This window comes from Grampus griseus, assembly GCF_964374135.1.
Source record: "Grampus griseus genome assembly, chromosome: 6".
Classification (NCBI taxonomy): Eukaryota; Metazoa; Chordata; class Mammalia; order Artiodactyla; family Delphinidae; genus Grampus; species Grampus griseus.
This window is the reverse complement of record NC_139000.1, coordinates 100,110,524-100,128,897: the sequence shown is the minus strand read 5'-3', so window position 1 is coordinate 100,128,897 and position 18,374 is coordinate 100,110,524. Positions and strand designations below refer to the sequence as shown.

Genomic DNA, 18,374 nt, shown 5'->3' with positions numbered 1-18,374 from the left:
GACCTTCAGGCTCTTGGATGGTCTCATCCGTGTTCGTGGTTTGCTGCTGCCTCCCAGGAGGAGGCTCTGCATCTGCCTACCTAGCGCCTGCTAGATTTCACGACTGCAGACAACCCCCCTTTCTCTCCATTCTGTTCTGCTATGTTGTCTCGGTCATGGCATCACTAAACCATCTAGTTCCCCTCCCCCAAACCCAGGAGGTACAGACTTCTCCCTGTCACTCCTCCATCCCTCGCTGTACACCCCATAATAGCAGTCATCGAGCGTGTCATTGTATGTCATACATTTTCTCAGAGCCCTGCTCTCCCTACTTTCTGTCCTACCCTCGCCGTCCCAGCCCTGGCCGCTCTCTGTCACCTGCACTATGCAGGGGCCTCCCCGTGGTCCTTCTGCATCTGGCCCCCCTCTGTGGCTCATCCTCCACACCACTCCCAAGTGTTCTGTCTGAAACCCAAGTGCAGCCACCTGCTCTCCTATTGAAAGTCTTCAGTGGCTTTCTCTTGCTTCCAGGATGAATTTCAAATGCTTTAGTGTGTCCTTCCCACGCTGTTGCCTCATCTCCCCACCTAGCACTTGATACTCTAATCGTATCAGACATCTGTTCATTTCCCTCCCATCTGTGCTCCCTCCCATCTTGTCTTCGTCCGTCGTGTTTCCTCTGCCTGACATGCATCCTCGCCCTCTCACCCCAGGCTGAGTGCCATTCTCTGTATCCCCTGTTGTGAGTTTCACTGCCCCTGTGAGCCTCAATGTCTTCGTCCTTTAAATAGAGGTTGGAATAGCAGCTGTGTCAAGGAGTTGTTTGAAGCATTACATTTAGAGAAGGTGCCAACACAGGGTTCAGTAAATGTTAGCTGTTAATGTAAACATTACAGATAACTTCAGGAAAAGGTGGCACCTCTTTCCCTTCTCTTGAAGACAAAGCCTCTCGTAATCATCTTTGTGTTCCCAGAACCTTGCACCATATAGCCACAGACACAGGTGTTCAGTCTGAACTGGCTGAAGGACCGCTTCACTTTTCCAAAAGTCTGTGCCTGTCACATGCAGTCATTGCAGGGAGAAACTTAGCAGCTTTGAGGAGGTCGGTTGTGGGCAGCGAGATTCTCTTTAACAATAACTTTGGCTGAATCTTAAGACAAAGAACAAGCATTGTCTCAGCTCATCAGTAAGCATTCACAAAGTGTTTGTGTGTCTCGTCCTCATGGGTCACAGACACAAGCTTGTGTCTCCTAATTGGAAGGATATGTTTGTTATGAATATGAATTTGGTAAAAACTTTTAAAGTGAAAAAACTTTAATAAACCTTTCCTAGTGATTTCTTTGGGGTGAAATTTCTTTCAGGATTATTGCGCAACGAAGTGGTCAATCTTGCGGGAACGCTTTGACCGAGGACTGTATGCCTCTCACGCCGACCTCCACAGGCTCAAGTAAGTCATAGACAGCTGAGCCCAGGGTGTGTTGAAGAAACTGTGTGTCCATTCTTGGCCATACCATGGTCCCAATCTACCTTTCTGTCCTCATCAGTCCCTACTCCTCCTCATCTCCTCCAGGCTCCTTTCAGACCAATGGCAAATACTCGTGCTCAAACGTATCTTGCAGTTTGGGGCTCAGTTTTGCTCTTCCTTCCACCTGGAATTCCCCTGGGCATGCTCTCCTCGTTGATGTCCTGCCCAGACCTCAGAGGTCAGGTGCTGTCCCTTCCGAGTCTTCCTCTGTCCACTTGGCTAGGCTCCGTCCCTCTCTGCGAGTCTCCAGAGCGCTCATTACGTCCCTCTTGTGGCGTTTATCATATTCTGTGTTTATAGTTACTTGTAGCTTTTAAAAAATCCTCTTTCATTATAAGTCATTTAAGCACACTGGCTATCTTATTATTTATTATGATGTCTTATTACTTGCTTAGCCCAGTGCTTTGCAAAAAGCAACCCTCTGATAAATATTTAGAATCATAGATTATCAGAGCTGAAAAGGACCCGCCTATCTTCTCATTTTATAATAAAGAAACTGAGGTCCAGAGAAGGTGGAACTTGCTCAGTATTTATTCAGAACTGAATTGAGTAAGTGATGGAAGGCCTGAGGGGAAAAATCTCCCGCGGCCACGTATTAAATTACACGGAGACCACGCTGCATGAGCAGATTGACTTTAACAGGTGAATGGTGTGGGACAGAGGGCGTAAAGCAAGCACGTCAGCTGGAGATGCGTACGGATGCTTTCGCCCTCAGAGCACAGGCCTCGTGAAGCCTGTGCAGCCCCGTTGTTCACAGAGGGCAAGGCCGACTCCACGAACGTGCTTTTGGACCCACCCAGTGACTCAGTGGCACTCACACGTCTGTGCTGTTTGTAGGTATCAGTGCTTCAAATCCGCCTGGATGTTTGAGGTGTTCCACAGGGGCTTCTCATTTCCCGTCAACTACAAAAATTTGAAGACAGCTTTGCAAGTGTACGACAAGGAGGTTCAGTGGACCCTCGGAGCAATCCTCTACAGGACCCGCTTTTTACCCTTAAGGTATGGCTGCGAATTTGGTCACGAGAATCCAACAGAAGATGCTTCCCTGCATCCGGGCGTTGTGGGCAGCGGGTGTGGCTGTTTGGGGTGTTGTTGGCGCTGGCTGTGGGCAGCATGGGAGAGTCGGGGAGGTCTGACTTGGTCTTCCCCACCGGAGCCTCCTCCCTTCCCAGCCCACCATCCCAGCAAAGGCGCCACAAAAGTGCTTATTCTCAGCTGCCTGTTCCCTAGCCCCTGCACAGAAGGGTCCATTCCAGGGTCCTTAACCTTTATGGCCTTGGACCCCTTCTCAAAATCTTGTTTTTAATGCATAATATAAATACATAGGCTATAGAGGAAACCACTGTATTGCAGTACCTTTATCAAAATGTTACAGAAGACAAATTTGTGATACAGTGGTATACGTTCTTTATTAGCACATTAAATAGCAAGACCTGGCAGCAGAATTCGTACTTCCTGTCAGTTCAGTGTAACGATGCCTGTTGATGATATTTTGAGGCATCTGCAAAACCCCACAGTGTGATGTAAAAGCTCTGTGAGTTCCTCTAGGAACAGAGTCACTGTTCTGCTGATACTATAGTAGCGATAGCTTTTTGTCTGCATTCACGTTCAGTGAAAATGCTGCATTACAGCCAGAGGTCGGTAAAATAAAGGTGCGCCTTTTTCCCACTCAAGTTCACAGACTTAGCTGTCAGTTGCCGCCCCCCCATAAGAACCCTGGTTCACTAACCAATGAGGTATTAGCTGTTTTTGTTTTTGTTTTTTCCCTTCATTTAATTAAGCATCTCCCAGCAGCACATTTAGCTGGGTTAACTGCAAAACGTGTGAGTAGTGGGTGTTGCTGATCATAAACGTGTGGTTTGATTCCACATTAGCTTCTGTGTGTTAGTGAAACACTCACAGTTCTAACTTTCTCTGATTTTTGTTACCCAAAGTATAATGCTGGTAACAGCTACAGACTTAAGAATACCCTTTCACAGGTTATCGTGTTCATACTTACAGCTACCCTCTGCTGGGCCACATTATCCTGCATTTTAGAGGAGGGGAAACTGAGTCTGGGAGACGGAGGTTCCAGCTTCCGTCTGCAGAGCTGAGTCCTAAACCAGGCCCCTCCCACCCCACCCTGCGCATCATTACATCACCCTTCCCGCCTGCCTCGTTCTCATGTTTGTTCTTGTTCCCGTGTGGGCAGAGATATCCAGCAGGAGACCTTCCGGGCCAGCCACGCGCACTGGCGGGGCTTCTCCTTTGTGTACAATCACTACCTGTTCTCGGGCTGCTTCCTGGTGGTCCTGCTCGCCATCCTCCTCTACCTGCTGCGGCTGCGGCGCATTCACAGGCGGGCCCCGCGCAGTGGCTCGGCCGCCACCGTCTGGCTGGAGGACGGCCTTCCGTCCCAGAAGATCGCCAGCACCTTATGAACCGGAGTTCGAGCCCCAGAAAGACTCTAACGGAAAAGCCATTTTCGCCTCAGGGTTTCTCCTCTTCATTCTCATTTGTTTTGTTTTTCCTTTCCCTTTTCGTTCCTTGAAACAAAACCAAAACCCACTGTTCCTAAACTCTGCTGTCCTAGAAGCATTGCATTTAGCCGTTCTGTGTCCAGCTTTAAGTTGCGGAATAGGGAAAAGGGAACATCACTTCATTTTTGCTGCATAGGATACCTGCCAAAAATTACTAAGATTTTTGGTTGTTCTCTAAGGTATATTTGATTTTAAACAGATGCACTTTAATATTGGAGGGAAACGGCAGGCTTTTCTCTGTCAGGGGAGGTGGGACCGAGGGGTGACGCTTTCACAGAACCAGAACACATACCGACTGGACTGATCATCCCCTTTTTCTCTCTGTCTTGAAAGCGCTAACCTAAAGAGGGAGATGTTTAGTTTTATTTATTGTTCAGGGCTGTTGCTGTGTGTTTTCTTTGCAGGTTAAAAAAATCAGAACTGTTTCTATCCAAAATAGAGAGGTATAGGCACCAAGAGGTAACAGTTTTTAAAATTGATAGTGAAGAGACCTGAAAAATGTGAAATGATAACCAGAGCGCTGTGTGTGTGTGAGGGTGAGAGTGTGTGTGTGTGTGAGGGTGAGGGTGGTGTGTGTGAGAGTGAGAGTGTGTGCGCGTGTCTGTGTATGAAACCCACTGATGGGAGAGAGTGAGGGAGTGCAGTGCTCTCACTTTTAAAAGCACACGCTTCAGAATGCACTGTTTCATTTCATTTAGAAGAATCATTCCCCGTTACTGTTACTTCTTCTGACCACAGGTAGTTACTTTCTTCATGCCATCTTTCAGCGGCCTTAGAACACTACGTTTCTGAGTTGGAAAATTCATAGTTCACTGGTTTCGGTGGTGTTAGAACTGGAGCTGGTGCTTGTCAACAGGCACGTCCTTATTTCTCAGTAGCTCGTTTGTGCTTGTTTAATTGTGCTCCGGTTTCTTCCATCTTCAAGTCGGTAGCCCCCTGCCCTCGTAGTTCAGAGACCTAGCTTACTGTCGCAGTTGAGGCTGTGCTGGCAGGGCCACTGTAAATCCAGATGAAGAGAAGAACTGAACACGAGAAATCAACTCACATTCTGAAGAAAACACGTTTGACATTTTAAACAAAAACCTAAAAAGGACAACTGGATTGGCGTGTATGAGATTAGTGGGTTTTCACCTATTCGTTTAGTTTAGAAGCTTTGGGAATTCTCATACATAGTTTTTTAGGCGATGTTCTCTGTGTGTGTGTGTGTGTGTGTGTGTGTGTGCGCGCGCGCGCGCACGCACAAGCTATTTCTTAACTCCAGAACAGCTAGATGCGTCTAGTTGGTAACAAATGTATATTTCGAGAATCATCAACTGCTTTTTTAAAAAATCAATGATGAGAGAAAGAATTCAGGTACTGAAGCCCTTATTTAATTCAGAAAAAATTTTTAGATTTTCATCTCGTCCATTAATTACTTAAAAATGTGGCATACAAGTATATTGATGACTTAAAAGATTACAGATTTATGAAAGAAAAGCAAATCCTGTGATTCTGCTCTTCAAAGTGAATATTCTAACAACGGACAAATTATTGGTAGAAAGTTTGCCTCTCAAATATAAAGAAGGTTAGGGGAGCTGTATGGTGGTATAGCATCTGATGTGTAGAGAGACTTGTTTCAGAGAGGGTGGAGACAGATGTCTTTCGAAAAATCCAGCTTCTGAAATGCTGGTCTCCAGCTATTTAAATGCTTGGTCCCTGGTAAACACTGTTCCTTTTCAAGACGCAGCCACACTCGGGCTGTGTCATGGGTACCCCAGGGGCATAGTGAACTGGTGTGCTTCTCCTTGACTTCTTAAAGGAGGCTTGCCCTGCGGACTGTGGGTGGCATTAGTGGTAAAGAAGTAAGTTTACATGTTAGCTTTTCTGCCGCCAGCTATTTGGAGTAGTAAGGCCCTGACCTGCAGAATGCCTAGAATAGGTGATTTGGCCTTTCAAATCAAGGCAAGGATAAGCTAGCATAGGCATAGATCTAAATAGGCCTAAATTAAGACCTCCTACGATAAATAGCCACTTTTTAAATAAAGGATGCTAACCTGGTCCAGCTCTGTACCATTTGGGGAGTGTAGTAGAGACCAGCATGGAGGATCCAAGCCTGAGCATCCAACTGCAAGGACCTAACTCACTCTCCAAAAGAAGTCCCCAGATTAGGGTTCCAAGGCCCAGCGGCCTTGTACTTTGCACAATTCGGTGCCGTGTCCCGTGCCAAAGAACTCCCGGAGCAGGCCTGGCAAACTTGCCCACAGGGAAAATCTAGGAGACCCTTGAGCTAAGAATGGTTTTTCAATTTTGAAAGGGTCATTAAAGGAAAAAAAAGTGACGGATACACAACAGAGACTGCACGTGTCCTGTAGAGCCTCAGATATTTACTAAGTGTCCCTTTACAGAAGACATCTGCTGACCCTGCGTGGAGAGTCCCGTTCAAGACCAGATATACAGCCGCGTCCTCTTCATTCAGGAAGGTAGTTACCACCCGTGAGCACAAAAAGAGGGGCAAGAGAAGTGACCAAACTTCAATCTCAAAATAGTTGTTTATGCACCAGAATTTCACTTACCTTTTCCTCTAGATTCTTTTCAAGATCGGTTTTCTAATAAACCAAGTAGCATACTCCTCCTTCCCCCCGCCCAAATTTAAAACGTGCTGTTCAGGAGGGCTCACAGTGTTGTGTTGAGATGTCTGCAGTCATGAGAAGGGCTCAGTAGCTTCTCTCCACCCAGCACCAGGGAGGAGAAGACGGCCGGGAAGTTTCTCTCAGCGATGCAGGCGCAGGCAGGGGTGAGAGGCAAGCACCGGAGGGGCTTAACTCAGGAAGCAAAGAATATCAATTAAGGGCTGGCCAAGAAGGCCGTAAACTCTGAGCACTTTTAGCAACAGAAAGCAAGAGAAATTGGACTGGTGGGAACTTGCTAAAAGCCTCTCAAAGAGCAATGTTCTGTGTTAACTCTTGGTGGAAAGACTCCTCCAGTAAACACTTCTGTTCCATCGTCATATCTGTGCTGCTCCTTTCTGAACCTCCAGAGGATGGTCTCGAAGATTTTACAATCCATTTAAAAGTACAGACTGATTTGTACCTGTGGTTTCTGCCCATTTTCACCCTAAACTGCTGGCTTTCTGCAGCACTCCCCACCTCGGGGGCTGGGGAGACGCTTGCTCTCCCATCATCACAGCTGTGCACCCAGGAGGGCAAGCGCTAGATTACCCAGTGTTTAAATTTGAAACTCAGGCCTACATAGAATACTTTTCCTTCTGAGAAGCATGCACCACTTAGCAAGAAACTCCAACAGGCAAATGTGTTTTCCAAGCTTTTAAGAAAAATCAGCTTTAGAATTTTGTGTGGTAACGTGCAATGCAGCAAAACTACCTATGAGTAAATTATTTATTTATTTCTATTTCAGGGTTTTGTTTTTTTATGATTTTTATTGATTTTCCCCTTCCGTAATGAATGATGTGACCAACCAAGGCGAGTTCTTTGTTCTGTTACTAAGATGATATTTTACGTTTAGGAATTATACAGACTAAGGGAGCATCTTTAAATGTTTTTTATTTAAGTGATGTTTTCCATTCAAAGAATAATTATCTTCGGGAGATGGTTGTGGTGTCTATCACTTTCTATATTTGGCAACCTCATGTGGCCACACTCCACACGGATGAGTGTCGAGAATAAAAAGTTCATTCGATGGCCCGCAGACTGTGTGTGAGCTTGCTTTCTTGGGATTTAAAGAGATTTCTCTCTGACGTTTGAATCATGTTACCTGTTAGAATGCTTAGTTGAACTTGAACCTACATTCAGTAAAATAAATTGTCTGAGTCTGACTGTGCACTCCATGCCTTTGCTGTATCTGGCGTGCGTGTAGTGAAGCTCTGCTGTGTGCGGGTTTCCCTGTGTGCAGGGAAACCAAGCATTTCACAAGGAGAAATATATACCATGGCGTAATAGCAACCCCTTCATCAACAATCAAGGCCATCCCGAGACTATGGTTTTTAAGGTTATCATTTAAAAGTACCCGTTAACTATATATACACCTACAAGGAAAAGAAAAGAAATTATCCAACCTTACGTATTTTGTCTTATAAATAGTAAAATCATTGCTGCCAGTTTTGCAATTAGATCTAAGCTTAAAGCCGTTGGTTTATTTCTAGAGAAACATGAATCCCGTTGTTCATGTTGCTAACAACTGTTAGACACTGCCCCTCTTCTTCAGCTATTTGAGAATATATAAATAGAGCTTTTCCTGCAGGAGGAGGGGCCTGAGCCATAACCTGAAAATAGATGATAGAGACAGATGGAAAGGGAAGGGGACTGGCTGTTAAGAACAACAAAAATAGGGGCTTCCCTGGTGGCGCAGTGATTGAGAGTCTGCCTGCCAACGCAGGGGACATGGGTTCGTGCCCCGGTTCGGGAAGATCCCATATGCCGCGGAGCGGCTGGGTCCATGAGCCATGGCCGAGGCCACAACAGTGAGAGGCCCGCGTACCACAAAAAAAAAAAAAAAAAAAAAAAAAAAGAACAACAAAAATAAAAGCAGGGAATGCTCGGGGGAGGCAGAACCAAGTGGGAATGTGGGCGTATGGTGAGCGCAGTAGTGCGGAGCCCCAGCCCGTGACCACGGAAAGGAAAGAATAATAATAAGAGAAAACCTGCTTAAATAATTTTTGAGGCAATGCAATAAATATGGGCCTCTGTGTCTAAGGGTAAATACATTAAAATATACCAAAGGCATCTAAAGATGTCTACATTTTATTCCACATCTTAGGGAAGAAGTGAAGTACCTGCTTCCAGTGGTTGCCCCTGTTAACAGATCTGCAAGGCAGCAGTTCTGGGTTTTGGTTTGTTTTTCATCTGTTTCCATTTGCCCCATGAGTCTGGAATGCAGAAGTGGATCTTTTTTTTTTTCCCTGAGATCCCGAAATGCTAATAGTTTGCACAGAGGGGTTTGCGGTGCTCTCACTGGCCTGGGAGCAGGGAAGTGAACGTCATCTCTGTCAGACTGTCTTCTTATGGAAAGTCATCAAAGACACAGGAGCACCCTTTGCAAAGCCCAACGTGCAGATTGGGGATTTGCCTGGAGCTGAGCGTCCCACCGAGGAAACGGTACACCCCGAAGGGTCCTCCCAGCCCCATCTCGTCTGGGAGCCTGATGGCCTCAGCCTGTGATCTGCTGCCTCTTAACAAAGGAGAGTTGATTGATCTGTTGCGTTTTCCTTTGTCCTCAGCAAGCTTAGCTCCCCCTCCTGCTTTCTGTTAACACTTCCATTGAGGCTGAAGAGCTGGCTTGGCCTTCCATCTCCGCCATCACCCTTGATCCTGTTTGGCAGGTGGATTGCATCTGGGCTCCAGACTTCACGGCCACTTAACCATTTCTGTCAACAGCCCCGTTGTGTGTCAGAGACCCAAACAAGAAGCCCAAACAAGAAAGGCCGGCCTTAAGATTTCCACCCTGAGAAAACTGCTGAAAGCTTCTCACAGAACGTGGTGGTGATGAACACAGAAGACGGGCTTCTTGTATAAACACAGAAACTCAAGGGAGGGAAAAGGAGATTTTTTTTTTTTTTTCTCCTGAAAAAAGGAGAAGGGGGAAAAGTTGGTCTGTGGCCAGGTCACCAGAAGACAGAGTGCATTCCTAATTCCCAGGGTGGGACGTACTCTTTCACTGTATTATTTCTGTAAGAGTCCCAGGCTGGCTCTTCTCGCTGTCCCTCCAGGTTTATAACTGGTAATTTTGATACCACCTTCCACCCTTTTCGTGATAATCAGAGTTTGAAGTGGGCCATTTTGGAAGGACTAATCATCCTCTTCTTGCCTGTGATTGCACATGACTTAAACTCCAGGAACCAGACTCAGCACTTTCTCCTAAGAGTCCATCTTCTCCACGTGGCACAAGCTTGTTTTATTACCTAGATTTTAAATTCAAAAAGATTGAGACACTTCAACGTTCAATGGGCTCCACCCAGCCTTGTAAAATTCTTTATTTGGGTCATGGCAGCAAAACAGAATTTTCTGGAAGTTCCTGGCCATTCTCCGTAACGTTCAAATTACATTTTAAAATCCTCTTCAGCTTTCTGTGGCCCTGTTGTCCATCGGTCTGTCTGTTCCATCCCTGAATCCCTTTGAACATGGATCATGACATTTATAACTAATCCAACAAAGAAAACACCACATAGCGCCCAGTGTTTCATAAATATCTGTAGTCTAATAAAAAAAAGCTAGTTGCTTTGTCAAGTTACTAACTCTTTAGGTCCCGAGGGTTTGGGAAACACATATTTTACAAATCTTTTATTCTCAATCTTCTCTCTTCTTTCCAGATGGCAGAGTTTTGTGCAGATTTAAAACCACGTGCAGTGTGGTGTGAAGGGTGGGTGGAATCCCAGGCGTTTCTCTCTCTTCCCTCTCACCATAAAGTTTGTCAAAGGAGTGAAGCATTTTAAAGCTTTATGTAGAAAAACTTAGGAGAACCAAATTTACTTCAAGTGGTTTCCTTACTTCTTAGCCATTTAGTCTGGGGGGAAGAAAGGAAAAAGAACACCCCAAATTAGGTATTGATGTGTAGAGGCAAAACAAGATGGGCATTTTCTCCAAGCCCAGCTTGGAGGAAATAATCTCTGTATATGATCTTATTCTAAGCAGAGCTTCAGAATTTTTTTTCCTTCTAAATCGTCCTAAAGTTAGTCACCTTTTAAACCCCACCCCCAAAAGCACCAAATGCAGGGAGAGGGGAAGGATGGATTTAGCTGCATCAAAAGTAACAGTTTCTGTTAACAGCCATCACAGTCAAAGCTAACAGGTGGCAGACCAAGATGGTATTTGCAGTGACTAAAATTGAAAAGGGATTAATATATGTTATGCAAGGTTTCTTGTAAATCAGCCAGAAAGAGGAAATCCAAAAGAAAAATGGGCTATGGGAGGAGTTCCCTGGCGGTCCAGTGGTTACGACTAGGCTCTTTCACTGCCGGGGCCCCAGGTTCAATCAGTCCCTGGTCAGGGAACTGAGATCCCGCAAGCCAAGCAGTGCAGCCAAAAAAGAAAAAAAGAAAAATGGTTTGTGGGTGATCCACAGAAGGGTGAGCCTGAATGACTAACAAGAAGGAAGAAACTGAAGGAGCCAGAGATGTGCAAATGGAAATAAAGAGCTGCCACCTTGCGCCCTGGAATTGACAAACTTCAAGTGTCGGCAGTGACGTGGGGACAGTCGCCTCAGTATTGCTGGTCGTGGTGGAAACTACTTCAGGCGCTCTGGGAAGCAAGCTGGCAGCACTTTAAAGTTAGCTGTGCACACGTCTAAGACCCAGCGTTCCCCAGAGACATTTCTACCTGGGCCCACGAGGGAACTCCAGGAGGATGCTCTCAGCAGTGTTATTTAAGTAAAAGGTGGCAGATGTGTGCTGTGAGCACTGTGCAGCTGTTAGAAGCAACGCGAGGTAAGTACAGCAGGGTGGATGGATCTTAAAGACAGTGCTGAATACTGAAGAAAGATACGAGATTGGTAGCATAATGCCATTTATGGAAATGGGAGACCCACAACACTGTATGTCTTAACGAGGGTGTGCATGTTTCGACTATTATACATTGAAGTGGATGTGATGGGGGACACAGATGGGCTATGAAAGGAGGACAACAGATAAAACCGGTCTCCTTGTGAGGCAAGACTATACAATGGAGGAAAGACAGTCTCTTCACTAAATGGTGCTGGGAAAACTGGACAGCTACATGTAAAAAAAAAAATGAAATTAGAACATTCTTTAACACCATGCACAAAAATAAAATCAAGATGGATTAAAGACCTAAATGTAAGACAGGATACTATAAAAACTCTTAGAGGAAAACAGGCAGAACACTCTGGCATAAATTGCAGCAATATCTTTTTTGATCCATCTCCTAGAGTAATGGAAATTAAAACAAAAATAAACAAATCGTATCTAATTAAACTCAAAAACTTTTGCACAGCAAAGGAAACCATAAAACTAAAAGACAACCCACAGAATGGGAGAAAATATTTGCAAATGATGAGACTGACGAGGGATTAATCCCCCAAATTTACAAACAGCTCATGTGGCTCATTATCAAAAAAAAACCAACCCAATCAAAAAGTGATTACCAGGGGGAAGGGTGGAGGGGAGGGATAGTTAGGGAGTTTGGGGTTGACATGTACCCACTTCTGTATTTAAAATGGATAACCAACAGGGACCTACTGTAGAGCACAGGGAACTCTGCTCAATATTCTGTAACAACCTAAACGGGACAAGAGTTTGAAAAAGAATAGATACATGTATATGTATAACTGAATCACTTTGCTATGCATCTGAAACTAACACAACATTTTAATCAACAATACTCCAATATAAAATAAAAAGTTAAAAAAAATAATAACGGGCAGAAGACCTAAATAGACATTTTTCCAAAGAAGACATACAAATGGCCAAGAGGCACATGAAAAGATGCTCAACATCGCTAATTATTAGACAAAGGCAAATCAAAACTACAATGAGGTATCACCTTACACCAGTCAGAATGGCCATCATCAAAAAGTCTGCAAATAATAAATGCTGGAGAGGGTGTGGAGGAAAGGGAACCCTCCTACACTGTTGGTGGGAATGTAAGTTGGTGCAGCCACTATGGAGAACAGTATGGAGGTCCTTAAAAAACTAAAAATAGAGCTACCATATGATCCAGCAATCCCACTCCTGGGCATATATCTGGAGAAAAACATGGTTTGAAAGGATACATGCACCTCAGTGTTCATTGCCCCACTCTTTACAATAGTCAAGACATGGAAGCAACCTAAACGTCCATCGACAGATGAATGGATGAAGAAGATGTGGCATATATACACAATGGAATATTACCCAGCCATTAAAAAGAGTGAAATAATGCCATTTACACCAACATGGATGGACCTGGAGATTATCATACTAAGGGAGGTAAGTCAGACAAAAACAAATATCATATGATATTGCTTATATGCGGAATCTTAAAAAAAGTGATACAAATGAACTTGTTTACAAAACAGAAACAGACTCACAGACCTAGAGAATGAACTTACGGTTAGCAGGGGAGAAGCAGAGGGAGGGATAGATTGGGAGTTTGGGATTGACACATAGACACCGCTATATTTAAAACAGAAAACCAACGAGGACCTACTGTAGAGCACAGGGAACTCTGCTCAATATTCTGTAACAACCTAAATGGGACAAGAATTTGAAAAAGAATAGATACAGGTATAGGTATCACTGAATCACTTTGCTGTACACCCGAAACTAACACCACACTGCTAATCAGCTGCGTTCCAATCGAAAATAAAAATTAAAAAAAGAAAAACTGGTCTTCTGGTTTTAGGCTGGCCAACCACACCCACTTGCCCAGGTCTGCCCTGGTTCTCACATCCCAGTGAAGCCTCAGTTCCGGCCCGCACCGATCGTTCTTGCCCCATCCCTACCCATCCCTCTTCAACACGACAGCTGTGAAAAACGCAATTCATATCATGACCTTTGTTTGGCAAAACCCATCCAGTTGGCTATTTCACTCCAAGGAAGAACCAAAGTGTTTAAAATGGCCTGGAAGGCCCTACGCAATATGCCTCCGCCGACTCCACACCTCTCTCACCACATCTGTTTCTCTCCCCACTCACTCTGCTCCAGCCCCACTGGCCTCAGGACCTTCCCTGACTTCCTGTCCCATGGATGCCCACCTGGCCACCTACTTAAAGCTGACACTTCTACCCCTCCTCAGCACTCTCCGTGCCCCTTACCCTGCTCTAATTTCTCCCCAAGGTACTACCTCCCAGCTTATTCTTTATTCATTATATTCTTTGTGAGGTCTTTGCCGGAATGTAATCCACAGGGGCAGGAGGGTCTCGTGTGTTTCCTTCGGTGTTGGATCCCCAGTGTCCGGCACAGGGTCTGATACACAAAAAAGGCTCAATAAACATTTGTGGGATGAAGGAAAAGAAGATCCCTGCAGGAAGGGGTAACAATGGGCTAAGAACTGAGGAGTGTGTGTGCTTAACTCTACCCTCTGTCCCTGGGGCATGGGGGAGGGAAACCAGGCTCAGAATCATCCTTTACTGGACAGAATCATCCTAATAGCATCAGATTATGATATGCCAGACAGGCTGCACTTCATCACCTCACGTAATCCTGAAGACAACATTCTGAGGAGATGCATTTATTATTCTCACTTTATAGGGTGGGGAAACACACATGGAGAGGTGATATCACTTGCCCACAGCTACACAGCGAGTCAGTGGTGGGGCTGGGACTTGGCGGCGGGCAGCCTGGCTCCAGTCTACTCCAGAGCTGGCTGTCCGGTACGGCAGCTGCCGGCCACAGGAAATGTGGCCAGTCCTAAGTGAGATAGGCTGCAAAGTACACACCAGATTTCAAAGACTTTGTATCCCCCGCAAAATAAAGAAAATATCTCAATCTGTATTCGTTACATAAGACATAATATATTTGGGCTATATTGAGTTAAAAAAAATAGTAGATTCATGTCACATGTTTCTTTTTACCTCTTTGATGTGGACACTAGAAACTTGCAAATTACTTGCGTGCTCACGTTTTATTTCCATCGGACAGCGCTGCTCTAAGTTCTTGCTTCTCAAAGCATGGTCCCCGGACCAGCAGCCTCAGTAGGACCGGGGCCCGATAGAAGCTCTGAATCTCAGGACTGGTCTCAGACCTCCTGAAGCGGACTCTTCATCTCACACCATCTCCAGGTCAGTCCGAATTCACACTGAAAGTTAAGCAGTGCTGCTCTAGACCAGGAATCAGCAGAATTGTTCTCCAAAGGGCCAGATAGGAAATATTTTAGCTTCACAGCCCATATGACTTCTGTCCAAAACTGACTTCACTCTGCTTTTGTGGTGTGACATGTGTCATAGACAACACGTAAATGCATAGGTGTGGCTTTGTTCCGATAAAACAATTTTTCTTTACAGAAGGTGGGTGGCAGGCCAATCCCATGGGCAGTGTCTTCCAAGCCCTCCTCTAGACCACTACACTATGCTGGGCCTCATATTAGGGAGGGTCATCCGGCCTCCAGATACCATCCTCCGCCTTTCATTTCCTTCTGCTCGAGAGTTACCATTATTTCTGCTTCCTAGCAGCTGTTACTTAGATGCCGCCTAGCATCCTTCCCAGACCTCCTTCCTCTGAGCACTACCTGGTAACTCAGACCAGAAACCTGCATGTCATTCTAGACTTCTTTCTTATCACCCTCTCTCTCCATATAATAATCACCAATCAAGTATCAGACTCATCATTTTTCTTGGATATAAGTTTCCAGGCGCAGCCTCGGTCATCCTATCTCGATAGCTTCCCCTGAGAGCTCGATCAGGGGCCCCATGGGCAGGTCTGGGGCATCCCTCCAGCGCAGGAACTGAAGTCCACCTGCTGTCCAGCTGCAGAAAGAGATGTCGCCACCTGGTGGCTGCTCTAACCCTCATTTCTCTCCTCGCTCTCGCTCTCTGTTGCTCTCTCAGGACCTGAACTGCCCGTCTGAAGAAGCAACGTATCCTTTGCAACAGAATCACAAGCTAAAAGTAGTCATTTTATCAGTGTAAGTCCAGAAAGGTCACGTGAATTGTACAAAGTGAGAGAGATCTAAGTCTACTGTTAGTGGGAAACCAGAGGTGCTCCCTGGATAACACACCTGTGTCTCCCCGGGCCCCACCTCTGGGAGTTTCCACTGCTCGCTCACCAGAGCAGAGGGTGGCCTGAGGCCTGGAGAGCTGAGGTCTAGCAGGACAGACTCACCCCTCACCCTCACACATGGGTCCTAAGCTGGGGTGGTGAGGCGTGAGTGGCAGGTAGTGAGAAATCCACTTCAAACCAACACATTGGAATCGCAGGTAGGTTAGTTTCCTGTGGCTGCCATGGCAAATTACCACACATTTGGGTAGCTTAAAACAACAGACATTTTTTTGTTGGCCTCAGTGTTCTGGAAGCCAGAAATCCAAAGGAGTCGGCAGGGCCAGGCTCCCCACTAAGGCTGTAGAGAAGAGCCTCAGTGAGAAGGAGCCCTGCCTGACCATCTGGGTCCCTGGATCCATCCGGGCTTCAATTCACTCTACCCTTGGACTCCCCCCATTTCATGAGCCATGGTGCTTCCTTTTGTGCCTAAGAGAGCTCGAGTGGATGACCTTGCAATTTCCACTTGCAATTAAAAGAGCACTGATGACTATAGAGTTTCCCCCTTGCAATGCAATTCTTTTTAATTAAAAAAAAAATTGTTTTGTTTTCGTTTTTGGCCACGCCACTTGGTATGCGGGATCTTAGTTACCCGACCAGGGATCGAACCCATGCCCCCCGCAGTGGAAGTGTGGAGTCCTAACCACTGGACCGCCAGGGAAGTCCCTGCAATGCAATTCTGATTCTACCTCCCCAGAATTAGGCCACACTTCACAGGTTGAGGGCACAGTCCCCCTCACAAGACTACCCTCACTTCAAACACCAGCTGCAAGTTCTGAAGTCCCCAGGCCCTTGCATTTCTGACCAACTGGCTACAAATTCTGGGCTTCTCACAATACCCTCAGGTTCAATAATTCTCTGGAATGACTCAAAGAACTAAGGAAAGCACAATACTTACAGTTACAGTTTTATTATAAAGGATACAAATCAGGACCAGACAAATGAAGAAACATATAAGGCAATGTCTGGGAAGGTCCTAAACAAGCAGCTTTCCTGTCCTCAGGACACACCACCCTCCAGGCAACTAGATGTGCATCACTAACCAGGAAGTACCACCAAGTCTTGGTGTCCAGAGGTTTTATCAGGGTTTCATTACATCAGCATGATCGGTTGAATCCTTGGCTACATAATCGGATTCAATCTCTAGTCCCTTTCTCCAGAGGTTGGGAAGTCAGACTGATATCGTGTAGCCCCAAGCCCCAATCTTCTAATCACATAACTGGTCTTTCTGGCACGGCCAGCCGCCATCCTGAAACTAGCCAGGGGCAAACCATGAGTCACTTTATTAGCATAAACTCAGGTGTGGCCGAGGGACCAACGATAAACAACAAAGACACTCCTATCACTGGGGAGATTCCAAGGGTTTAGAGGCTTCCTGTCCAGAGCCAGGGACAAAGACCAGACAAATTCTTTATTAAACAACCCCTGACACACAGACTCTGGAAAAAAAAAAAAAAAAATCTGCAGTTACCGCAATACAGCCAATCCCTGCATAGCATCTGTACTCTCTCTACTCTCTCTGCTCCTCAGTTAAACTGACAGAACTTTCCCTGACTTTGTAGGGAACAAGTGAATGTGTTTGTAAAACTATGAAAACTGAGAGAGGTATGAACTTCTGATTTTCCAAAAGGAGAGAAGTCAGGAACTGACGGTAAGAGACAATGCTGGGTTGGGGAGCCATGCGGGACAGCAGGGTCAGCTTTGTGTCTGCTCTCAGGACTCCCTGGCCTCAGAGAAATCCAGCCATTCATTCCACAAATATTTATTAAACAAATGTATTGAAATAGCAGTGGAAAGAAAACAAGGAAAATAAAAAAGCGAGCTCTGCTGCTGTGGAGCTTACATTCCAATGGAGAAGAAAACAAATGAATAATGTACCACAGTATGCTCCAAGGTTTAAAGGCTAAATGTAGAAATAAAACATGGAGAAGGTGTATAGGAAATGTCAGAGGGGTGGGGGATGGAAGTGAAAATATTACAGTCAAGAAAGTTCTCCCAGAGAAGATGGCATTGGAGCAAAGTCTAAAAGGAGGCAAGGAGACCCAGGGAAAGACAGTTCTAGCACAAGGAAACCTGTGCAAAGGCCCTGGGGCAGGAGCAGGCCTGGGGCATTTGAGGAACAGCAGTGGGACTGGAGCAGAGAGATCAAGGGGGAGACAAGGTCAGAGAGGCATGGGGTTGGTGGGCAGAGGGTCCGTTTTTATGCCAGTACCATACTGTTTTGATTCTTACAGATTTGTGGTTTTAAATTAGGGAACATGATGACTCCAGCTTTGTTATTCTTTCTCAAGATTGCTTTGGCTATTGGAGGTTTGTTGTGGTTCAACACAAATTTTAGGATTGTCCTGTCTCTGTGAAAAATTCCATTGGAATTTTGATAGGGATTGCATTGAATCTGTAGATTGCTTTGGGTAGTATGGAAATTTTAACAATATTAATTCTTCAATTCATGACCATGGAATATCTTTCCATTTATTTGTGTCATTTTCAGTTTCTTTCGTCAGTGTCTTAGAGTTGTCACCCTAGTATTTTCTGTTTCATTCTACTGGATTTCTTTTTTTTTAATGATAGTTATGACACACTAAATTGACTTTATGACCAATTAACATATGGTAACCTAAGAAGGAGCCTTCTCTGCTACTATGTAATGATGATGATAATGATATCATCT

At 45.3% G+C, this 18,374-nt stretch overlaps 1 protein-coding gene across 6 annotated transcripts in view; it reads left to right on the top strand.

The window, feature by feature from the left end:
• Positions 1–7,834, top strand: part of ENTPD4 (ectonucleoside triphosphate diphosphohydrolase 4) — a 39,655-nt gene extending 31,821 nt beyond the window's left edge. For all 6 annotated transcript variants that reach the window (XM_082656143.1, XM_082656138.1, XM_082656140.1 and 3 more), the window contains 3 exons: positions 1,341–1,426; positions 2,342–2,503; positions 3,696–7,834. In XM_082656143.1, coding sequence (XP_082512269.1) covers positions 1,341–1,426; positions 2,342–2,503; positions 3,696–3,924 — 477 coding nt within the window. In that variant the 3' untranslated portion in view covers positions 3,925–7,834. The remainder of the gene's footprint in view (positions 1–1,340; positions 1,427–2,341; positions 2,504–3,695) is intronic.
• Positions 7,835–18,374: the final 10,540 nt, after the last annotated feature.